This window comes from Aquila chrysaetos, chromosome 10, assembly GCF_900496995.4.
Source record: "Aquila chrysaetos chrysaetos chromosome 10, bAquChr1.4, whole genome shotgun sequence".
Taxonomy (NCBI): domain Eukaryota; kingdom Metazoa; phylum Chordata; class Aves; order Accipitriformes; family Accipitridae; genus Aquila; species Aquila chrysaetos.
The window spans coordinates 6497346-6520529 of NC_044013.1; the positions used below are offsets into that span (position 1 = coordinate 6497346).

At 48.2% G+C, this 23184-nt stretch overlaps 1 protein-coding gene across 3 annotated transcripts in view; it reads right to left on the reverse strand.

Annotated features, from left to right (window-relative positions):
• The window catches only part of PLD1 (phospholipase D1), a 67301-nt gene that overhangs the window by 28064 nt on the left and 16053 nt on the right, over positions 1 to 23184 (reverse strand). For all 3 annotated transcript variants that reach the window (XM_030027727.2, XM_030027726.2, XM_030027728.2), the window contains exons 2-13: positions 21034 to 21219; positions 20567 to 20694; positions 20124 to 20269; positions 19178 to 19286; positions 17514 to 17579; positions 11257 to 11315; positions 10634 to 10726; positions 7826 to 7978; positions 6955 to 7104; positions 5568 to 5651; positions 3654 to 3735; positions 467 to 577 (exon numbers count right to left, since the gene is read on the reverse strand). In XM_030027727.2, the coding sequence (XP_029883587.1) occupies positions 467 to 577; positions 3654 to 3735; positions 5568 to 5651; positions 6955 to 7104; positions 7826 to 7978; positions 10634 to 10726; positions 11257 to 11315; positions 17514 to 17579; positions 19178 to 19286; positions 20124 to 20269; positions 20567 to 20694; positions 21034 to 21187 (1335 nt within the window). In that variant the 5' untranslated portion in view covers positions 21188 to 21219. The remainder of the gene's footprint in view (positions 1 to 466; positions 578 to 3653; positions 3736 to 5567; positions 5652 to 6954; positions 7105 to 7825; positions 7979 to 10633; positions 10727 to 11256; positions 11316 to 17513; positions 17580 to 19177; positions 19287 to 20123; positions 20270 to 20566; positions 20695 to 21033; positions 21220 to 23184) is intronic.

Below are 23184 nucleotides of genomic sequence, written 5' to 3' on the forward strand. Positions count from 1 at the left end.
CTGGTTCGTTTGCCACAGCTCATTCTCTGCTCGGTGGCGGAGCAGCAGCGCAACAGCACAGGACAGCGCAAAGCTGTTCATTTACAATGGGAATGTAAACATTCAGTGTTGACTCTCATCGTCTATATATGAACAGAAATGCTGAAATGAGACATTCTCAAGTTGTAATTTTCCATTCGATGTCACCCCATTAACTCGTCACGTGAAATATGTTTCTTGTGAATTAGATGAATAGTTGCTTTGGCAAGTCTAAACTAAGCAATTTTATGTTCAATTACAACCTAAAGAAATGAAGTTGCCAGATGTGGTAATCGCTGTATGGGTATGTCTTCTCAGACTATTCCCACCGCAATGGTGGGAAACGCTCTTCTTCTGGCTCACACCCAAATACACGGAGGGACAGCACTAGCTATCAAGAACAAATGAATGCAAATGTCCTTCATACAGCTGCCCAATGTGCAATTACCTTAATGTTTGGATGGAGGTGCATGAGCGTCCGCTTGCTGTATTCACTGTTGATCCCTAGAGCAAGCTCCACCTCTTTGTACAGCATAACAAAAATTCTCACTCCTTGTTGCTGTCAGAAATAAAAAGAAACACAAGGTATGCAGGTATGACAATGGATACGATCCATTTCCGAAGCGAGGAAAAGTGAGTAGGCAGTAAGCAAGTTGTGCCTGCAGACAGAAACGCAGGCTGAGGTTACTTGCTCTTGACTGCGCTCTTCCAGATCCACCACGGTGACCTCACAGCGTGCGAGGACCCGCACTGCTCAGGAAAGCTCTTCAGCTTCCAGAGGAAGGCTCAGTACCTGGATTCACGTGTGAAAAGCTGAGCTACGCCAAAGCCCATCAACAGGTTATTCTTACGGTAGCCCCTTTTAAACATCCTTTGAGGTAAGATTTTGCAAACGTGATTCACTCCACATACAATGGTGTTGCACGCATCCACTGAAGTTCAGTTTTCCGCTGCTTCGTGTTGCCCTGAGGTTTGCCTACAGTTAAAAGCCTCTGCAGGACAACGATACCAGTGCGGTCATACGGACATCCCTCTCCTCAAGGGGATGCAACCAACTCAACACCAGCAAAGAAGTTCTTTCTGCTGGTAGAGCTAAACAAGCTCCTGGAATACAATGAGCAGTGCTCAAGGGATGGTGCTTTTTGTGACCAGAGTGGTATCCACAGGAGGGTTTCTATGGACACTTGTTAAACCACTTTCAAAACTGCCAAGTACTTCCCAAACCTCGGCAGATGCTGGTCACACACAGGGACACCTTCAGTTGCCATAAATCAGCATGGTTTAACTTCTTGCAGTGGAGTTTGCAGCTTAAACTTGGGACCTAAACTTTCCACAGCTTTTTAAGTTCCTATTCCCATAAAGCTGCTACTGAGAGCTTAGGCAGTTTCCAAATTGTGGATGACGTTCTGCTCTCCGCTGCACCCAGAGAAGTCCAAGGCAGCACTGTACATACATAAAGGACAGCCTTACCCCTCTATCTAGACACCAGCTTGCTGACAGCCCTGTCGCGCCAAAGAAATGCCACAAGCGAAAGAGCAGGCAAGTATTTCCAGGAACTAACCTTAAAACACTCCTCACTCTTACAAGGTATTTATAGCCATAGGAAAATCCATGTCAACACAACAAAGCCAAATTCTTCCATCCAGTAAGCATGCCCTGTGGCCACGTTTTCCATTTGCCAGAAAATAAGACTACTTCCAAATCAACAATAGTCAGTCACAAAAAACTATTTTTTTTTCCCCAGGCATGCAGAGGGGTGAGGACTGTGACGACAACTGGTTTGGAAGGGGACGGAGTCAAAGACTACTTCAGCATGTCCATCTGGACTCCTGCCCTTCTACCACACCAAGAGTTCAAGGGACTGCCCCGGCCACGCTTGCCTTCCTGACTCACCGCTCACATGGGACAAGCTACCATTTCTAGCGCCGGTGTTATCGCAGGTTGGGAGAACAACCGAAGTACAACCCACGCTCATAAACACCTCACACTCAGCTTCTCTCTCTGCCTCGCTTGGCTCCATGAAACACGTTCTTTATAGTCTGAAGCCAGGCGTGTTATTGGAAAGCAGAGTACAACCAGCCGCAAAATAAACTGTTGTCTGAGATGAAAACGCTCAAAGAAAAGAGAAACAGAGCTAATAGTTGCAGTTGCTTGCTCGTATCTCAAAGTGCTGCACAAGAAAGGAGAGCGTGCAACAGCACAGAGGTTTGCACGGGAATCCTGACCGGGAGGTGCCAGGAAAGGCACCAGGTCAACAGCAGGTCTGAGCTTTTCTGTTCAGGAGGAACAGCAGAGAAGGAGAAATTAAAACAGAGGGAAAAAAGCCTTATCAAGTTTATACAAGCATTTGCTTACTGAACACGAGCATTTAACAACTCGGATAACATGGCAATGCAAATAGGAGTCCAAGCCTCTGAGTCATGTTTATCACCCCCTTGTAAACAAGCTGAACACCACAATCCGGCTCTGGGGAATGTGATGCTGCTTGTGCTTGTACACTTTTTTTTTTTTTTTTCACGCTTTGCTGAAGCCCTTTTCCCCACATCCCTTCTCCACAGCAATGCACCAGGACCCTCATGACCAGAGTCTCTACCCGAGAAGGGACAGGCAGGGAGGACACAGCTGATCTGCCTCGTCTTAGTGGCCACAAGAGCCAGCAGAATACAGAAAGGCGTGGGTAGGAACAAAGAAAACCAGGAGACATACAAGTGGTGAGAGCCAGCTACCAACAAAATAAAGCCTTTTCTAACCATATAAGTTATCCTTGGAAATAATAATAAGAAAACACAAAAACTTTTCAGGCTTTGGCCTTTCTTATATGCTCCACTAAAATTTATTATTACCGATGGTAGTAGCTGTGAAAGAGCTATGGCATGAAGAGCTTTTGGCAGCATGGCCCGGGCAGGACGAAGGCAAGAGGGGCTCCAACTGGGGTAACGGGGCTGGGAGACACTGGGATGATGCTTAATGTCAACAGGCACTTCTTTACTACAGCAAGGAATGATGGGTGAACAGCAATAATCAGTTCTCTGGTGTCTAGTTGTAGCAAGGACCTACGCAATGTATCAAGCATGGAAAACCCAACGAGCAGGCTATCGTGAGATAGCGTGAACCTCTGGACACCACCAAGTGACTTTTTGCTAACAACATCCTGATTTTCTTGGCAGGCTGACGGTATCTTTCACAGTTTCAGCTCCGCAAGCTGCAGCACAGACACACAATACATGGCAAAGACAGGTAGGATCCACACAAGAGAGTCGTGCACAAACCACCTACCAAGAGCCACCACGAAGTGCTTAGTCCTTCCCGTACCTCTAAACTACATATGCCACAAGGAGAGCACCGGTCAGCAACAGCTCTTTGACCCCACCAGGAGCTGGGGTAGCCGTAACGCCAGGCTGAAGTGACCCAAACCTGAGGACCCTTCTGCCTCCGAGCTCTTCCAAACCCAAACCGGGGGCAGCAAATCAAAGCACATCATTTTCTGAGGCCATCTGAAGTGAGGCTTGGCCAGCTTTACCTCTCATCCCTAACAAAATAAACGGTGCAAACGCTCCGGTCCCAGTATGACCCTGCAACTGGGTGGGCGCACGGGGTTTTCGGCAGGGTGAAGGTTGCAGCTGGAGCTCACTTACTGCTTTCCGCTTGAGGATGCAGTCCAGCCGCCAGCGATTTCCTTCCACAACGGGTCGTTTCATGAAGATTTCTGGGCTCAGCCTAAGAAAATAAAGGAGTGGAAAAAACACAGCATATGTAGTCTGCAAAACAAAGCACTGGCCTCAATAATCAACTTGGGAAGCAAAGAAATCAAAGTTTGTATAAAGTGGATGTGAAGACTCATGTCCCAGAGTGATGCATTCTCCAACACCACGCTCTTTGTTTTTTAATAACAGAACATTACAGAGGGCAGGGGACGTGTCCAGCACATTCATCTTCGTATTCAACAGCCCGTGAGACCAAGCTTAACAGTCATGTATAAATGGGAAAACTTGGACTCTATCTATGAAAGAAAGATGCAACAAAAGAAAACCCCAAGGTAGATTTGAAAGAAATCTGTAGACATAAAAAATAAATAAGAGTGAGATTTCAGTTCTCCTGGTACTTAGGCTGAGTAGCATAGACTTGTGCTGAATTTTCCTTGCTGCTTAAATACAATGCAATATGGTCTCTCAACAGGACATTTTATTGATTCATAGCTTTAAGGATTACAAGGAATAATTAAACAACCTCATCTAACTCCTGCAAAGCAAGGTGACAGAATTTCCTTCCTTTACTTTTGTACCGAACATGGGAACTTGTGCTTGGATAAAGCATATTGCTACATCCTAAAAAACATGCTTCTGGCAACAGCATTTCTAGCTTAAACTCCAAGTTTCAGGTAAGTTTTGGGATTCCAAGATACATTAACAACTGCCTTGAATAAAACATCAAGTAAGAGGCAACGGGTCTGAAATGCAACGCTCTTGCATTGCTACCTGATGTCGTGCATGGGGATCCAGGAGCATCGGGTTTATAGAATCATAGAATCATTTAGGTTGGAAAAGACCTTCAAGATCATCGAGTCCAACCATCAACCATGCCCACTAAACCACGTTCATTATCTGCGGTCCTGTTAGGAAACAGGTTTACCCCAGGAAATGCTAACACCCTATTTAGTTTTCTCATAATAATTGCCACCCAAGAACTAATCCTCCCAGTTCCTACGGGCAGTGGCTTAGTAGGTTCATTTTAACCGATGGAGAAAGAGGAGCACAGAGATGTGCCCAACATTAAGAAGACACCTGAGCTGTGGCTTGGGAGCCTGCCCTACCATTCCATCCCCAAGGTCCAGGCTGGTTCAGCCAGATTAACCTCCGCAAAGGCAAGACGCAGGCAGCCGCAACCGGCATCCAGCCAAGTAACTCTGCCCCGAGCCTACAAGAGCACCCTTCTTCTGCCTCAACCAGGAACCAGGGCACTGCATAAACGTACTGAATTACTAGTTAAGAAGCGGGCAGAGCCAGGTCCATCGGCAGCCAGGCAGCTCGGAAGGGGTGACAAAACTTCCCCTCCCATTTAAGAGCAGAGCAAAATCACCCCCCCCCCCCCCCAAATGCTCTCATTGATGGCATGAGGTTTCCCAAGACAGCGAGGAGGAGCTGAAAGGAGGATCCCATGCAGGATCCCATGGGAAGAGCACTGTCGGAGGTGGGTGAGCATCCACGTTCCCTTACACACTGAAGGACATTCGTGCCCCTCGGGTCTGCAGCCATTTACACTCTTGATGAACACCTCAAGCCATAACGCTTGCAATTCAGGTGGTGCCTTCATGCAATTGCAGGCCTTTCCTTGGAAGGAGACAACCAAGCTGTTGATTTCAAGCATGCGCTTTTGCTGCCAACCCTCCTGAAAAGGCCTTTGAATACAACACAAGGAGATGTTTGGGTGTGCTGCCAAACCATCTGGCCGCACGGCTAGCTGCCATACTGTAGGGCCTCCGAACAGTGCCGCATTGTCGGGAACGTCCCAAGAGAGATAGCTGGTCAACATCCAAATATGGAAGTACGAACCACCAATCTGTGATGAAAATTTCTTCCTTAGCAGCTTCCATGGCATTTGCGACATCTTCAAAGTACCATTTAGCATTTACATACCTGTAAAAGCAAACACAGCGCATAGATTTAGGTTCCCTTCCCCTTCGTTAAACAAAGTCCATAGCTGAAGGCCAACGGGGTTCTGTGTTAATACCATTTACGTTCTCTTCTCAAAAGAATTTCAAGAATGGGGACAACATGCAGGGAGAATTTCACGCTGCTATTAGTAGCTTAATGAACCAGCACAATAAGAGATTATTAAGTGCCACTTGGTACTTCTGCCAACTGCACGCAATATTCTTGGGTTTTGCCCAACATGTGAGCTAGATTTGGCTCTCAGGAAAGGGTGGCGGAGTGGTGTTTGCTTTGATTTACAGAAACTATTTGGGCAGCGGTTGCTGCAAGGCAGAAGCTGCAGTGAGAGCACTGTGAGGGTTTGCTTCCAGCTAGCATCAATTTTTTGAGGTGCTTCTGGGAATAGCTTAGTGCAATTAGGTTACGCTACAGACGGGAGGATTTCTCGTGGGACTGCTGTGCGCATAAAGCCCAGGCACCCTCAGATTATACTGGAATTTGCATTTGCTCATTCTCTTTCATTGCAAAGCCAATCTGCAAGGCCTGAATCTGATGCTGCTCTTCAACCCAATGAGTGACATCTGCACCTGAACACATCCGTGGTGCCTGGAAGGGCAATGCTGTGCCTATGGGATGAGAATCAGCCTTGCAAATGTAATGAGCAGGACATATCTTGCATTTCAGAACATGAAGGACATGACCAGACCATCGGCTGCAAAGGAGCATGGGCAGGACAGGCTGCAGCACAGCTGCTTTGGGAGGGAGCTATGGAGAAGGGAGTAGCCAAAGAGGCAAACGTTTTCAATAGCACCTACGTTACCGTGAGCTTATAACCCAGAGCCCAAAGACCTAAACCCTAAGGGAACAGCATTTCCAGAATCAGAAACTGGGATGAAATTCAAGCCAGGAATATCTTAATGAAAGAGCAGTTCTGGTTTTAACTCATAAGCATCCTGCCAATTACATGTGCATCAAGATACCATTTTTAACCTTACAATAATAGACACCCAACGTGTTCGAATTCAGAGAAACTCGATGTTTCAAAACGCTGTTAGCTGCGATGCAAAGCCCTAACAGGATCAAAGCACTCCTGCCACCAGTACAGCTACTCCTTTCCCGGTGGAGAAAGCCTCATTTTTTGCAACTTCTCTAATTATCGTCAGCCCCTACAGCTACCGACCGCTACCAGCTCCATCCACCAGAGCCGGGGCTGACGCGGGCGGGAGCGTGCCGTCGCTGCTGCCCCCAAGGCACCGTGAGTCGGTGGCAGCCTCGCCGCGGTCCTCACCACTTGGCCAGCGTGTTCTCCTGCACGGCCGCGTAGGACCCGAAGCGGTGCTCCGTGAGGAAGTCCTTGCCGTGTTTCCGAATGAACTCGTCTATGCCCTGCCTCCACCACTGGGCATGTCTGTAGCTGTTGCACTTCAAAATCAGCGACCTGTAAAACAGACGGCGCGTGGGGCGGGATGCTGAAGCCACGGACATTGAATTGGGCTGCTCCTCGCTGTCTACGCGCGTTGATGAATGTACCTGTATCGGTCATTTTATTTGAGCAAAAAGTAAGCATGGTGCTTTGCTGTTTTGTTTGCAAATGAATACATCGGCACTGAGCTGCTCTGACTGACTACCACAATATTGCACTGCCAAGCATTAAAAAAAAACAAAAAAACAAACCAGATTTAAATTAATAGCATCACCTTAACTCAGAGGGGAGTTGGACCTAGCTAATGCTGTATTTTTTTAAAAGATGAACTTATACTGTACGCTACCATAAAAATATTAAATATCTCTTTACCCCATCTAGCATGTCTTTCGGGTAATATGCCGGTTGGGATGTAGGACACGTCTCTGCTTGCAGCATAAAGGAACAAAGCGCCTAGAAAATTACCGTAAGCAATTGCTGCAAAAACAGACCGTGCAACTCAACGTGCACCGTGCCCCCAGGCCCGAGCAATAACCGCAAGGATGGACAAACAGCAGCTGAGGCTCCCAAATGCCTCGTTAAGACATCGGAATTGATCAGCATTACAGGCCAAATCCCCAGCAGGTATAAACACACCAGCAGCCGCCTGGCGCTGAGCCCTGCGGGAGGCTGAGCCGCCCCACGCCAGCCCAAAAGCCGACTAAAAAGGGTCAAAATAAAAGTCTGTATTTCTTACCTAGAGAGATTGTCGATCTGCAACCCGTATTTAGTTTCTGTTTCTTTCTGGCCTATCTTGATGTTGAATTCCTTATCTACCAGCAGGACAAAGGCAATGGCCCCCGAGTCTGGTTTCATGTACAGCAGGAAAGAGTCCTTCACCACCAGCCACCTGTACGGGCACAGCAAGCAGGTAACTCCTGTTTCACCCATGCCAGTCTTCAAAACATGAGCCGTCAAAAAAAGCTAATAAAATGGAAAAGTGTTTCCTTCAAAACAAGTGCAAATCATTTATCAGGGAAAGGAAAGCGTTCAACTAAATGGTAAAATTTCTTTTCAGGGGCTAGCCCAGGGTATGGTTTTCTTGAGCAGAAAAGTGCCCATTTTATGAACTTGGGTAATGAGTCTGAATTCAGTATAAGACTTTTAGAGTTATTTGCACGACTCCTTTTTACAGAATTCTTTGGAAATATAGGTTTCCTTGTCTAACGAAACCAATGAGAACCTCCCTGCCCACAAACCTCCCAGCCAGGTGCCCCAGCACCGGGCAAGGTGCAACAAGGATTCCTCCACCCCAGTTTTTTATTCAGCTTGTATGCTATATGGGAGTTACTTGACATTTCTAACGTTAATTACGATGTTAGGATCACTTTCACTCCCATCAAAATATATGAACGAGGCATTTTGGAAAGCTTTTATTGCCAAGCAACAGGCACCCTGTTAGAAACACATGAGGAGAGATGACCGGCAGGTTTTACATAAATACCGTAGCCTGAAGGCAACTCTGGGAAAAAACACATTTTTTTAGAGTGAATGGCATTTCTAATTTTTTCTCCCCCTGCGGCGTAGCTGGGGTAACCGGCCCCCTCTGTCCCACACAGGTCTCCACCACCAGACCTTCGCCGCATTCTTCTGCGCACTAAGAAACACACAAAGCAACAGAAAATACCGCAAAAATCTGTTCGTTCTTGTATCTTTAGTAACAGCCTCAGCTCCTCATCTACTTCCAGATCCTATATTTTTTTCTTTTCTTTCAGGGCCCTGAAAGAGTTATCACAGCATCACCTCTCACTTGGTGCCAAAACACCTTCCCTCCCTATTTGGCCCATAATTCCACTCCCAAACATCCCACGGGGTACATTTCCAAGCGTTCCCCGTTCTGTTTTTCCCAGGCAGCCCTGCATGCCCGAGAAGTCCTGCCCGTGCCCGTTCACAGCATCACCCCGCTGTCATCCTCCGCGTCCCTTTCCACAGCCCCCACGGCCATAACACACCCAACCTATAATAACCAAACTGAATTTGGGGTATAGAAAACCCAACGCCTGCAGCAAAGCTGTTGTGGGAAAAGGCTGGCCGTGGTCTGCCCCATGCTCTGGGGGGAGCTCTGCCCCCAGCTTGACGTGTCCCAAAATCCTTCACTTAAATAACCCTCTCTGGGAAATGTCACTGTTATTTGCTTATTTCTTGATGCACACTCTGTCAGTCCCGGCAGGCCGTGGCGTGAATTTGGTGCCCCTCTTGTGTTACCCTGCACACAATCCCACTCAAATGCTTCTCCCATCTCCTTTTTACGCTCTAAAGAAAAATCGAGATCCGTCAGAGCTGAATGTGCTACTGTCCCCACTAAAGCTTGAGCTCTGCACAACATAGGGAAGAGTTAACTGAGGGCTATCAAGAGGAAAAAGCATTTTTTTTTCCATAAAAGAGAAAAAAGAATTGGAGACAATTTAATGATTTGACCTGAAAGAAGGTCACATCTTCATCTCCTCGTGCACTCATTATAGAGATCTCTGTAAAATTACATTAAGAAATGTTGGAAAGACTGTGAAGAAATAGGACCTTTTCTTCACAAGAATGCAGAAAGATTTTGTTGGAAAACAGAATTTTTTAAGATAAAACTAACGACAGCCCATCGGCGATGCTAAAACCCAAAGGTGGATAATGCTTGGGGAAGCTCTTACAGACCAAGAAATTGTTGCTCTAAGGCAGATATGTGCTATTTGCCTTTTCGAAAGGAAATATTTGCCTGGGAAGGACAAGCTCCAGGAAACACCCCTTGCGTTTTTTGGACGCTAGCTGGTAACACACATATTCCTCCATAGCACACGCCTCGCTGCGCTGCAGCCCCAGGAAACGCCGAGATCTAACACAGAAGGTAAAGGGACGAGGACAGTAAATTACGTCTGTCTGCAGCAGGAAGGGACAGGGGAACAGGGTGGATTGTGAAAACTCCATGAAAACACCGACATTTAAGCACGTGCAGTAATAAGGAAGGGGCGACGTATTTAATTCCAAGGTTAATTGCACCAAACAGAGCTCCTTACTGCTGCAGGTCACGTCTGATTTAATCCAGCTCCAAAGCAATCCAGATAGTGTTTCAGTCAGTTGACTTTCTTTTTTTAAAATTGAGGAAGGGAAGCTCAGAAAACCGGGCTGAAATCTGGCCGGGGCAGTGTCACCAACCGTGTCCCCCTCCCACAGGCACGGAGCCCCCGGGTGCTCCCGGAGCAGGGAAAGCTGGGCACGGACCGGGCGATTATTGCCATTTCTGCCAGCTCAGGGCTGTAGGAAATCCCGATTTTCCTCCGGAGCAACACGTCCCTTCTGTGAACTCCAAAGCAGAAGAAAAAAACCCACCCTCCTCCACACAGGAGGCTGAGGCGGGGAATAGCCTAGGGGCCGTTTTGACCTGAAAAAAATCCGTGACTTTTGTAAAAAAGCAAGACTCTCCCTCACGGACTTTTGGGGAGAAAAAGACCGCTGAGGATTTTTGTACGCGTGCCCGAGGAGCACACAGCATCGCCGCCTTCGCCCGCCCCGGCAGTACCTTTTGGACCATCGGTAGCACATCCTCCCCTGGCCGCAGCAGTTCAGGCCGGGTATGCGGTGGCCCCCGGAGCGCTTCATGATGAACCCTTCTCTGCAAGGACAGAAACACGGTCAGGAGGGGTGGCACGGCTCACCCGGGGGGTGCAGGAGGGCTCTCAGGTGGAGGACGCTTGCTGAACCCCCCAGCCCCTGTGCCCAGGGATGGCTCCTGCCGCCTCCAGCCGTGCCCGAGCAGCCCCTGCGCCGTGCCCTGAAAGCTGGAAGAGCGGCAAAAATAACCCCCTGGAAGGAAATCGTGCATATTTAAGGAATGCAGAGCCCTGTTTTATAGCACAAGCAGGAGAACAAGTGGGTCTGCAGGTTGCAGGGAGGGAAGGGGAGAAACCCTGCAAGCCAGCCCGTGAGCTGCAGCCCGCATCTCGCAAAGCAGCCCGCTCGCAAAATTATTCCCCAAAGTTGTAGCGTTTCTGTCTGAACATTTAATAATTTTTCCTATCCGGATGGCAAAATATTCCCCAGTCAGTTACTGGCGAGAAAGGAAAGCTATTCATTTGAACAATATTTATTTATAAAGCCGTGCTCTCGGTGAATCCTAATTCACAAAGACACAGCTCGACTCACATGCCCTTCGGTCCCAGGTCGTGGATGAATGACAGCTGGCTTACTCCAATGAACTCCATCTGGGGAAAGAGAAAAAGATTCCCCCATCTTTCATACTCTGAAATCCACAAAATACCTTGCTTCGTCGAAGTGACTTGTCATAAAGACAAAACCTACAGAAGATCCCGAGCGGGAGTTACCCACATTCACTTAAGCGTCTTCAAGAAGACCAAGAAAAGTAGTTTGGTTGGGTTTTTTGTTTGTTCGCTTGTTTATTTTAAACACGCTTTGGAGAACACATTTCAGGCAACCAGGATGATCAAGATCAAGTGTATCCCAGGGTCCCACCGGTATCCTCCCTCCTGGATCACTGGCTGAAACGAGGACTCAAGTTTGACACTCTTTGGGGGTCTGTGTGAACCTGGCTGGCTGCCTGAATCCTCTCCTTCCTCCAGTGACCCTCACAGAAAGGCTGGAAAGGGAACGAGCACACGTTCCGAGGGCTGGGAGCACCCTGTTCCCTTTGAGACCCCTACCCCACGGACACACACCACGTGGGGGTCCAGCCCCTCAACCCACGAGCGTCCTCCCAGACCATCGCGGCAGGTCGCTCCCGCTCAGCGCCGTACACACACCCCTCTGGTCCCGGGAGCCAAAAACCCATCAGGAAAGCCACAGTGGGGCAGGAGGAGAGCAAGTTCCGACACACTCTCCGTGACTTCTGCTGGTCTGCACGGAGCTCCACAGCGGGCACGGCCTGGGGAACCCACGTGCCATCCTATCGCGTTCACCAGCAAATCTCAAATTCGAGCAACCTGCCTCCTCCCCGCTTCACCAGAGATTGCAGAGGCACGCAACGGCAAGAGAAGCCGGCGAGAAAGCACAGCGCGATTACGTTCACCTCTAAAAATAGGACGCCAGGCGATTGCAACCAAGCAGGCTTTTCTTGGCGCAGCAGGACATTCCTGACGGTCTGCTGGTTATTAGCCCTGGGCCCCATTAGCAGGGAGAAACGCCTGCCCCGGGTGTCTTCTGCAGGACAGCCCTCGGGCAGGAGCAGCCTTGCACGGCAGAGGCTTGTCTGCACCCAGGCACTTTTAATTTATTATTGCATAAAACCGTCCGAGCGCGGGAAGGCGCTCAGGGCAGGGTGAGGGCAGGAGTTGCTCTCCCCTTTGGTCAGGCAGCAAGCCAGAGGGAACCCTCTAACCACCGGTTTTGGCGATGAAGCCCGCCGCGACCAAAGTCCGGGACTGAACCCGACGCTCCCGACCGCGGCTGGGACGTCAGACAGCCTCGGGGACAGCTTCACGCCATGCCCACCCACGTCCCACGGCAGTTCAGGGGCCACCCCCCAAGGAACGGCTCTGCTCCGAGGTGGCCACCGTCACCTCCTCTTCGGCAAGCCAACCTCAGGGTCCTCAGCGGCAAAAATCCGATTTTGCACAGGGATGACATGGGCGGACCCGTAAGCCTCGGGAGGTATCTTCAAACACTAACGTAACAAAGAATATCAGTAAATTTGGGGCAAAAGTCCATGTTGCAGTTATGGTGAGGCCGGCTCCGGCTCCTTTCCCAACACCGTCATTTTTGCCCCACAGAAGCGGCAGCAGGACAGAAGATCCTTCCTCCTCCTCCTCCTCACGCTCCGCTGCTCCTTCCCAAACTTCTCACACCAATTAGGTCACAGAGAAGCACAAAGCATCTGTTGTTCTCCTCCGAGTAGCTCAGGGACATAAAGTAACCTCTATTCAGTAGAGGCAAATTAATGCCCTCATTTTGGGGTGATTTCAGCCTGTTTTCAAAAAGTGGCTAGAACGGGTTGTTCCGTGCTTTTACGAACAATCCTGCTATCGCTGCTCTCGCCACACATTCTGGAAAAGCACCGGGTGTCACCCACAAACGTTCCAGCTGTTTTTGCAGTGACACTTGGAGCGGGATGGGGAGTATCTGAAAACCCAGCGTATCCTACAAGCTCTTATCAGAGGTCCCAAGCGAAGTCTCAGGCCAGTTCTTTGCCCTGGATCCCATTTTCATTTCTTCAGAAAATGGCTGGCATTCCCCATCAGATGAGTCAGAAACCCAGACATCTCTCTCACAGTGGGCACGCACAAAAAAAAAAAAAAAAAAACCCGCACAAATGTCAAAACCCTTTGAAAACGTTGGCTGCAGCCAGGAAGCTGGCAGCAGTTTGAGAAGCATTGCATGCAGAGAAATAATTGTCCTCAAAGAAGCAAAAAGAAAAACCAGGGGGAAAAATTACTTGCAGAAACAGAACTATTGCCACATAAAAATGAAAGAAAGATTGTCTGGCAGCGCAGCAATCTGCTTTTCAGCCGAGGAGTCTTTGAAATGGCAACAACGGTGACAGAAGCCCATCCAACACGTTGCTCAAGCCGTGCCAATTAGGAGCGTTGGTTTGTAAAAAAACCAAAAATAAATTCCACCAGTTAGAAGGAAAATTCCTCAGCGCAGTGGAAAATATCTGATGGAATGATTTATTGTTATTATTATTGCTGCATTAGCTATTTTTACTGTTACGGTGCCTTTCATCCGAGGTGCTCGTCATTCACAGAAAAACCGAGAGGGGAACGCAGAGCAGCGAGGCACTTTCATCTCCTTCACATCTGAATTCCTGCGCTGCCCAGCTGCCTCCCAGGGGAGCCAGCATCCTGCTCTGGTTTCAGAGCGATCCGCAGCAGAATATTTTAAGTATGAGATACGGGCCGAGAGAATGTAGTTTCAATGACATTGTTGTAGCAATAAAAAGAAAAAAAAAAAAAAACCAACAACAAAACAGATGGGAGTGATCAGCTGCAGAAAGACAAGCTATGAAAGGTGGAGAACCAGCTGCAAGGTGCACGAGCCACGGTTTTAAATCGTCCCGTTTTGCCAGCAATGTCGAGCACGCATGATTTATGAAAGCGAAAATTTCATAGAGCATCTGCATTTCACAAAAAAATGCAGCAGCTCCACACTGTGTTTTCATTTTGACTCTTGTTTTTAATTTAGTGGGTTAAAAAAAACCATAAAGAGTTGATTAGCAGCTGTGGCTAGCAATAAAAAATGAAATTATACCACTCTTCAGAATAATATTGTTCGGCAAAAGATGCCAGCTATTTCTTACACAAAAAAATTGGCTTATACTAAACGCAAATTTAAAAAAATATTAAATGTGCTGAAGTTCAAGTGCAGTAACTAAAAATACTGAAGGGCTGGGTGGAGACCTTTGCAATGGTCCGCACATCCAAATGGCATATCAGAGGCAAAACAGCAGTCACTCTCGCGTATCTGAGTGGTTCTTTCATTGTACTGCTTCCACTTAAGATGAGGTTTTTACACTCACTATAAAGCTCATGCAAAGTGTTAGACATACACACTCTAGTTCAACCAAACCTTATTTTTTATTTTGCTTAGGCATCTTTCAACTATTGCAGCTCATACAAAGAAAGGGATGCAAAGGTCCAATTAATAAAATTTCTATATGGAGTACAGTCAAGACTATGGGCCCCGTTTCCTAATGGTTTTGGGCTATATTCCCCTAATTTCCATTTCCCGGAAAAAAGTGTGGACAATTAACACACTCATATTCCCACAACGTTCATTTTAACGGTAATTGTCTTGAAGCACTTCAGCCCAGAAGTACTATAAAAAGGTTTTGGAAAGGACTAGAAGATATGAGATATAATCATAAGTCACATAGCCAAAAGGAAAAAAAAAAAAACCCAAACCGAAAGGCTATGAAGTTTCGGGTCCGATCACAAAATACAATGCATCTACCAATCTATTTGTGAACTCCACGCAAAATACTCTGTTACAATGAATGCTGAGAAATTAAGGGAAATGTGAGAAGGCTGTAAATTTTATCAGTCAGAGCTACCCGGTCAGAGCGAGGGACACTTGGTACATCTCTAAATGATGACGCTTCAGTAGGTTCTATTTCCACAGCCTGCAGGAGTGTCACCTAGAAAGACCAGAGGATGCACAACCCCTACAACGTAAGGTGGTCACCGTGGACCTGATCCTCAACCCACCGCCGACTTCAGGTCTGCCAAACTGCCACAAGCTCGACTTGCAGGCTCGACTCTCCAAGTGCATGGCAACTCCTCGAGACGGCGTATAAAGTGCTGATCCTCTCACTGACAAATAATTAGCCGCAAATGCAAAATAAAAGTAGTAAAAAAAAAAAAAAAAAAAAAAGAATTAATTAAATTGTGCAGGTCGGATGTAGAAACGCGTCCGAGGCGATGCGATCGACCCGGGCAGGCTCTTCACAAGGACCAAGGGTTACACATCAGGGAGGTCGCAGCTTGCCATTTCAACTCCATGTCTGACTTGGTAAAGAATTTAGGGTTTTAAAAAACGCCTCAGTGCACGGATTTGATGAGGAACACACAGGAATCAAAATGTGCTCAAAGATGAAGACAGTTGCAACGTTTGTCAGCGTCCAGGCAAAAGACTTCTCAACCACAGGAAGAGCAAAGCCCTCTTTTTTTTTTTTTTTTTCCTAAGGAGGACAAAGACAGTTCCAAGGAAAGCGCCAGAAATCTTCACTTTAGTCTCTAGTCTGAGAATGGTGGGGGTTGTTTCGGTGGTTTTTTTAAAGGAAACATTTTTCTCCCTGTGCTTTCTTCCAGCATCGCCTGCAGGACCCGCTGCACTTGGCGGCGCCGCCACCATCAGCAGCAAAGTCCTCGCCGAACGCTTTGCTGCGGCCAAACCCAGCGACAGCCAACAATAAACTGAGAATTTATGTGCAAAGTGACATCTGGCTCGGGAGGCTGGGGACAGAAGGGCGATTCAGCGCAGGAGGAGGGGAGAGCCCCACAGCTGCCCGCGCAAGGCAAGACCGCTCGTCTCCTCGCCTGGCCCCATCGCGGCAGCCAGCCTCGAACCGCAGCCCCGTCAGAGGACGACCCACGTTCTCACGCGAGCAGAAATTCTCCAAAATATTTGAAAAAAAAAGCAATGCCTAAGAGTGACAAGACGGATCCGCGCTGTAAAATAACTCTTCCCCGCTTTGCAATATGCTACTGATCAAAATTGCCAAGTTATCCCAATCTTGCCTTTAGAACAAAAGATAACTATTTTCCACAGGCAGACTAACACAGCTCTTGACTGCATCGCACTTAAGCTCCACAGCCCGTCCCCAAAAGCAGCACTCTGCAAGGAACGCAGCTCCCTCAGCCTGAGTCTGAAGATTTCTTGCGACCCAAAGCACGATGGCCAAAACTGGACGAGCGCTTTGCGCCGTATAACAAACAGCGCTCAGCACGCTGAGCTCTGCAATAACAGCACACAGCTTTCGGGCACGACATCCAGCTACGAGCTGCCCAACATCCCCACACAACTGAAATCCTGCAAAAGAGCAGAATACCTACCAAACAACAACAACTGAAGTCAAAGAGAAGAACTGGCTGCTACCCTAAGTTCAGACTACATTTCTGGCTTGTTTGAAAACCGAATGTTCCCAGTTATCACCCCTTGCTCAGAAATGTCACTAAGCTCTGCAGCTACTCAATGCGTGCACCAGGTTTTGCTGATAATACAAAAGATGGAGAAACGCAGTCATTATGCAGCCAAGAAAAGGGGAAATAAATTACCATCCCAGGGAGATGTTACAGCTGTGGCTGACAGGTGAGGACTACTGAAGAAACACTTGAGGATGGCTTTTCATTTTTTGCTTAAAATAGGCCTGAAGTTGGATTTGACATCTCTCCTCATTTCAAAAAAACCTATCAACTCGGGGAAATAAGCCAATTACCATCTCCCTTTGGAAGTGACAAAATCCCCGCAGAGATGAATGGGTATCACTTATACAAACTCAGCGTCACCAACGTCCAGTGAAACTGCACAGAATAGGAACCTGAGACCAATTTGCACCCAGGACCACAGACAAAGCCCAGACTGAAAGAGCGATTCCAAATACAGTTTGGACTCCAGTTGTTTAAGTATTTAAAACTTCATCTTATCATCTTAAACGCTCCCCAGAATTAAACAGAAACCCACTACATCATACATGTATAATCAGCTTTCTGGACTGGACTACCTGGCGAAAGTTATCACTGTGTTATAACAGTGACCTCCAAGACTGAGCCATTCACTCTTCCTTTGGTTTTAATCATATTACCTCCATGCTGGAGAAACCAGCTAAGCCAAAATGCTTGCAAAACAGCTGTAAAATGTTTCTTATATAAGCTGCATGTCTTCTTCCAACGAATTCAACACTTGTAAAGCGAATATTCTTTAGGCATTTAAGCAAACTAATTTCTACTTACTGTTCCATGGTAGTTCCTGTACATCGGCATCTTTAAGATCTTTGTCAAGTAGTCTTCCAGCTGTTTCTACAATTAAAACATTGAAACTTTAAATAAGATGCAGGAATTTTCAAGAAAAAAACCCCACAACCCAACTGTCTGGCATTAGGAAGCCATCAAGAAATCAGACACGCTTTTCAGCTTGAATGGATAAATAAATACATTATTATGTGCTCAGAGAAGATTATAGCTCGGCAGCATAAACAGTTCGATCGCAGGTTGTTTACTGTTCACAGATCTGTGTTTGTACCTTCCACCAGCAGACCTGTTCCTTGGCACTGTCACTTTGGAGGTCAACTTTCCTGACTGAGCCCAAGTTTCAGAACAATTTTAAACACAAAAATCAGTCCCTGCTGTTTCTGACCCACACAAATTAGCTTTGTTGGGAAACACAGCCTCAGCCGCAACTGAGAGCGCCTGTTTTGGTTAAACACCAGGTTCACGAGGTGAGGAGCACGGTGACCATGCTGACCTGTCCCAAAGCCACGGAGAGGGCAGTGGCCGGACCACCGGTGTTTGGAGAGCCTGTCCTCCCCGGCCAGGAGGGGAAGGGAAAAAAAAAAACCATTACAGGAGAGAGAAATCTCTTCCCATCCTCATGGCAACTGGGCAAAGAAGAGATTAAGCTGTTTGGGCACGGGAAGCTGGGCAGAGTCCTACAGGACCTAAAAGAAACCGAGAAGAAACAAATGCCATCGGGACCTTCGTCCTTCTCGGCGTTAGCATCACGGCACTGAGCTACCCAGCTGGGCAGCAGGGATATACATCCCCACGGTGAAAGCCGTGGGGTTCCCACAAGGGAACCAAGGCGCTGGCAGGGAAGGGAGCTAGAAAACATTTTTCTTCCTCTTTTAAACCAACACCTCTCTCCTGAAACTTCCCGCGCAGCAGCAAAGCCGTGCGCAGCAGGGAGGGTTATCTGCACTGCACAGCCACGAGACACAACCTTTGGGGGCTTGAGGCTTCAGCAGCAGAAAGCTCAGGGAAGGAGTGAACAGCAGAAAGAGAACGATAAGCACAGGGTGAACAAACATGGCTTTTTACAGACTCTTTTTTTTTTTTTTTTTTCTTCACAAACAGCAAAGCTGCGATGAAGAGGTAGGAAGACATCCACCCTCTTCATAGAAGGGCCCATCTGTTAACATCTGATGAAGTTACACAGAACACATGTGCCTCGGCTAAAATTACCCACTTCAGCATCAAGAGCCCGACTGTCATCTCCTCTTTCAGAGGGGGACAGAACTGAAATCTCTCAGATTTTGATGGCCACGGGGCTGCCTCCGTCACGCAACCTGACTCTGCGAACTGGCTCTTCTATCTTTAAATCGGAGCAGGTGGGAGGAGGGGAACAGCCACTCTCGGCACTCTGGTTTTCCTCAACTGCAGGGGAAAACTTCGCCCGTGCGAACCCTGGGAGCAGCATCCTCCTCTTCGCGCGGAGGAGAATTTGGCGTTCAAGCTGGACTTGTCAAAGCCTAAGTCTGTCAAGCAAAAGACTTTAACGGTAATAAAACAAGGGCTTCGACAGCGCGTGGCTTTGCAAGCAACCTGCCTGGCATCTCTGCACCTCAGAAGCCCCCCCCAGAGCATCCCTCCGGCCCCCGCACACCGAGCCGGGCACTCACCCTCCGGCTGGAGAAGTGCTCTTCCCGCACCGTGCTCTCCGCGGTGTGCGGCAGGCTCGGCATCTGCCTCGGCTCTCCCCTTTTGATGGATTGTCTCCTCACCGTGTGACTGGAAGGAAAAACAAACCCCGATGTCAAGACTAAGTGCTGCGAGCGCGTACATGCCTCGATACGTAACCCTTCTTCTGCAGTGCTTTTATTTTTCCTATCCGAGCTCTTAAAAACTGAGATGGGTGGGCAGGAAAGCAAAAAAAAAGCAAGCGTGGATTCACTTAAGAAGCCAGTGTGCTGCAACTGGCTCACAAGCAAAAATACAACACAGAAATATCAGAGTTTGATTTTTGAGGGTCCCCTTTTGCCCTTATAAGGCCAGGGAGCCTAAGACCTATTTTTAGGGCATTATGTTCCCCCAGCCCTTAACCCCTGATAATTTCACCTCTCCTAATATCACCTCCCCACATTTCTCCACATCGGGAGGCTCCTGCCTCTTCTCTTCCCATTTCTCTTTCCCCTTACGCTTCCAGCCACCCCCAGCACCAAGGCCAGCCTGGGCAGGGCTGACCACCCGTGCCAGGGACCCCCGTACCTCCCACACCCAGCCCATGCTGGCAAAAAAACCCACAGCGCACCAATTTCCATTAGCGTTAGCATAACCCTTCCCCAAGTTCGAGGCAAATTCAGCTCCAAAGCTGACGACCTGGGACCCAACGTGCTTTCTGCATCAGCAGAGAGATGCTTGCACCACATAGACTATAGCTGCGAAATACATAGAGATTAACTATTTTTATTATAGCTGCTAAATATTTGTAGAGACTAAATTCTTCTGCCCTCCCCTCCTTCCAGCGAAGTAAATGGGATCAGTGAAGCCAAACTGATACGCTCTTAAAAGAGAAGAGAAGATCACATCTTCCCAAAGCCCACCGCGTCCGCAGGGCTGCGCGCTCACCTCCTGGTAGGGATAGGGATGCGCACGAAGGCTTTGTACCTCAGCAGCTCCCTGTGCAACTCCTGGAAGTGCTTGAACTTCCTTTTTACCTGCCAGGTGAACTCTTCATGGGTCAGCTCGATGGTGTAAACGTTGGGGCTCGGTACCTGCAGAGGAGACCACCACCACCACAAGGGATGCAGCCTTGAAATAAGTCATTTTCCTGCAGCTGCGCATCTGAAGAGCCCTCATTCAATTTTACTTAAGGATCATTCTGTCTCACAATTTCTTGTTCGGCTTTGTTAGGTTTTATAAACAGACAGGTAACCCTCTCTCTTAAGCATTTGCTGAGACTCAGGCATTCCTGCTTCCTCAGCCCATGAACAAGCACGCGCAACATTAGCCACAAACAGCATTTTTATACAGTTCTATGGAAATCAAACGAAATTTCTGGAAGTTCTGACCTTCTTTGTGGAAGTAAAGCGTTCAACTTCCAACACACGCACTCGAACAGGACATCCCGTGAGGTACGTCTCCGTGCCCGGCTCTTTGAACCCATGGGTGTGATAGATGGCAGAGAAGGGAATGCACGCTGGAAGGACCACAAACCCCGTTAGTTCAACAGCTTCGTAAACGATCAACGAGGGCATGAAAGCCAGCAGATAGCTGCAATACTTTAATACGGGAGTATTTACACAGCAGCGTTAACTCCGCTAAAATAGACCAGGTTTTATTTAAGAGAGCTTAAAGAGCAGCTTTCGCAGAAGGGACTTGAGGAGCTCAAGTGCGAAGAGCAATGCCTCCTGGTCCTAAACCGGGGTCAGTGGCTAGGCTTGGTAAAACCACTTGGATCGTAACCTAACTGTCAACAGGTTACCGGTTATTAAATCCAGGCGGGGCACGGGGCGCGAACGTACGGGCGTCAACTCACCGGTGCCTTTTGGGTCACTTGGCACCTCCGCGTCGACCTCCTCCCCGTCGAAGTGGAGCTCCCTGGTGTCCAGGCTCTCGATGATGTTACTCATGTCTGCGGCGATCTTCCTCAGCGTTGACGCGGCTGCGTGGCTCTCGGCTCTCAGAGACATGTCAGGGACCGGCGCACCGGAGCCGCGGGGCGCTGGGGGGGGAGAGGAAGGAGCGGGGCCGTCACCATCCCCTCCGCAACGCCGCGGGGCAGAGGGAAACCCCGGCGGCACCGCCTTCAGCCCCTTACCCGCGTTCCCCCCAAACGTTCCCATCCCGCGCCCCCGATCCAAAACGCTCGGCCCTGCGGCTGCGGGAAACCGCCGCCCAGAGCAGAGAAAAAGTGCAGGTAGCTTTGGGCTACACGAGAAAATTTCCCCCGAATCCAGCGACCACAGGACTCAGACGCTCCGGGTTGTACTTTAAAATGGAAACGACGCAGCATTTCACTTTCCAGCCACAAAATCCCGCAAGGGGTTGGTTCCGGCTTAGAAGTACCTTCACGTCTTGATTTCAAAGGGAAAGCAAGGAAGCTTCTGCATCAACTCGCCTGATCGCCTCGGCTAGCTAGTCGCAGCCCCGGGGAGCAGAGCGGCGGCCGGGGCACCCCGGTGCCTGCAGAGAGCCTGCGAGCGACACGGGTGAAGGCTGCAGCTCGTCCTTGGGGTTCCCCCCTCCATCGGTGCCCCCCCTCCGCAGGGAGCTCGAACCCCTTATACAGCCCAGGTGGCCGCAGGGGACCAGCCCACCGCCCCTTCGGGATGGGGACAGCGGGCGCTGGGAAGGCAGTGGTACCTGGAGAGGGTTGGGCACTGACGACTACAGCACGTCCCACCTTTATTATCCCCATCCACCCGTGCCAGGAGCCTGAGTCAGGACAAAAACGGGGAAGGAAGAAGAAAAGAAAATTAGGGGAAAAAAAAAAAAATAGGGAAAAAAAATAAAATTAGGGAAAAAAATTAGGAAAAAAATAAAATTAGGAAAAAAATAAAATTAGGAAAAAAATAAAATTAGGGAAAAAAAAATTAGGAAAAAATAAAATTAGGAAAAAAAAATTAGGAAAAAAATAAAATTAGGAAAAAAATAAAATTAGGAAAAAATAAAATTAGGAAAAAATAAAATTAGGAAAAAAATAAAATTAGGAAAAAAATAAAATTAGGAAAAAAAATAAAATTAGGGAAAGAAAAAAAAAAAAAGATGTGAGGCACGTCCACTAACACTGGCACAAGCTTTCAGCGCTTGTGAGTTTTTGCCAAGCTGCTGCTTCCTCCTCCTCCTCCTCCTCCAGGCTCTGCAACTCACCGTGGGGCTGCGGGCCCAGCTGCTGGTCCCTGCACGCAGCCAAGCAACAGCTCCTGGGCATCTCTGTGATAAAAAGTCCCTTCGATCTTTGTCCTGCTCTGCAATAAATGTCACAGCTCGACAGCTATGCTGAAAAAAAATATGGACGGGACAAACTGGCAACGTTTTACCGAAGCCAATACAAGGATGCCCATTTATACTCGTGGAAGCTCTTACATTGTGTGAAAGAGTGTTTTAAAAAAAAAAAAAAAAAAGTGCAACATTTCTGATGTTAAATTCTGCAAAGTACACTGTGCAATTATTCTTGAGTGAGCTCCATAGAACTGGATATGCCGTAATTTGGAAATAATTTAACATTTTAATACCTCATGTGTTTAGCTGCTTTCGAAAGAACATTCTTCGTTATCGTTTCCCCTTGAAACAAGTACATAATTTTATTACTACATAAGGCTGGTATCACGTAAGCCCAAAAACATGTTAAAATCAGCTGCCTTCAGACAAAGAAAAAAAAAAAATAAAATCCATTTGCACACAGACTTGAATCGAGAAAAACTGGGTCCATCTCTTCTCTTACACCAAAGTAAACGCAGGCTCAACAGCTGCATCTGGGGAGCGGGGGCTCCGAGGGTCCTGGCGGCTCCGCCACCCTCCACCGGGGGCTGGGAATGCCACCGCAGCCCAGGAGCCTTCAGGACCGGGCTGGGGGCTCGCTGGGCTGGCACCTCGCTTCGGGAGATCTGCCCGGATAATTCAAACACCAACCCGCACACCTATACTCCCGGCTACCTCACTCCCCCCTCCTGCCCAGGGAGGGCAA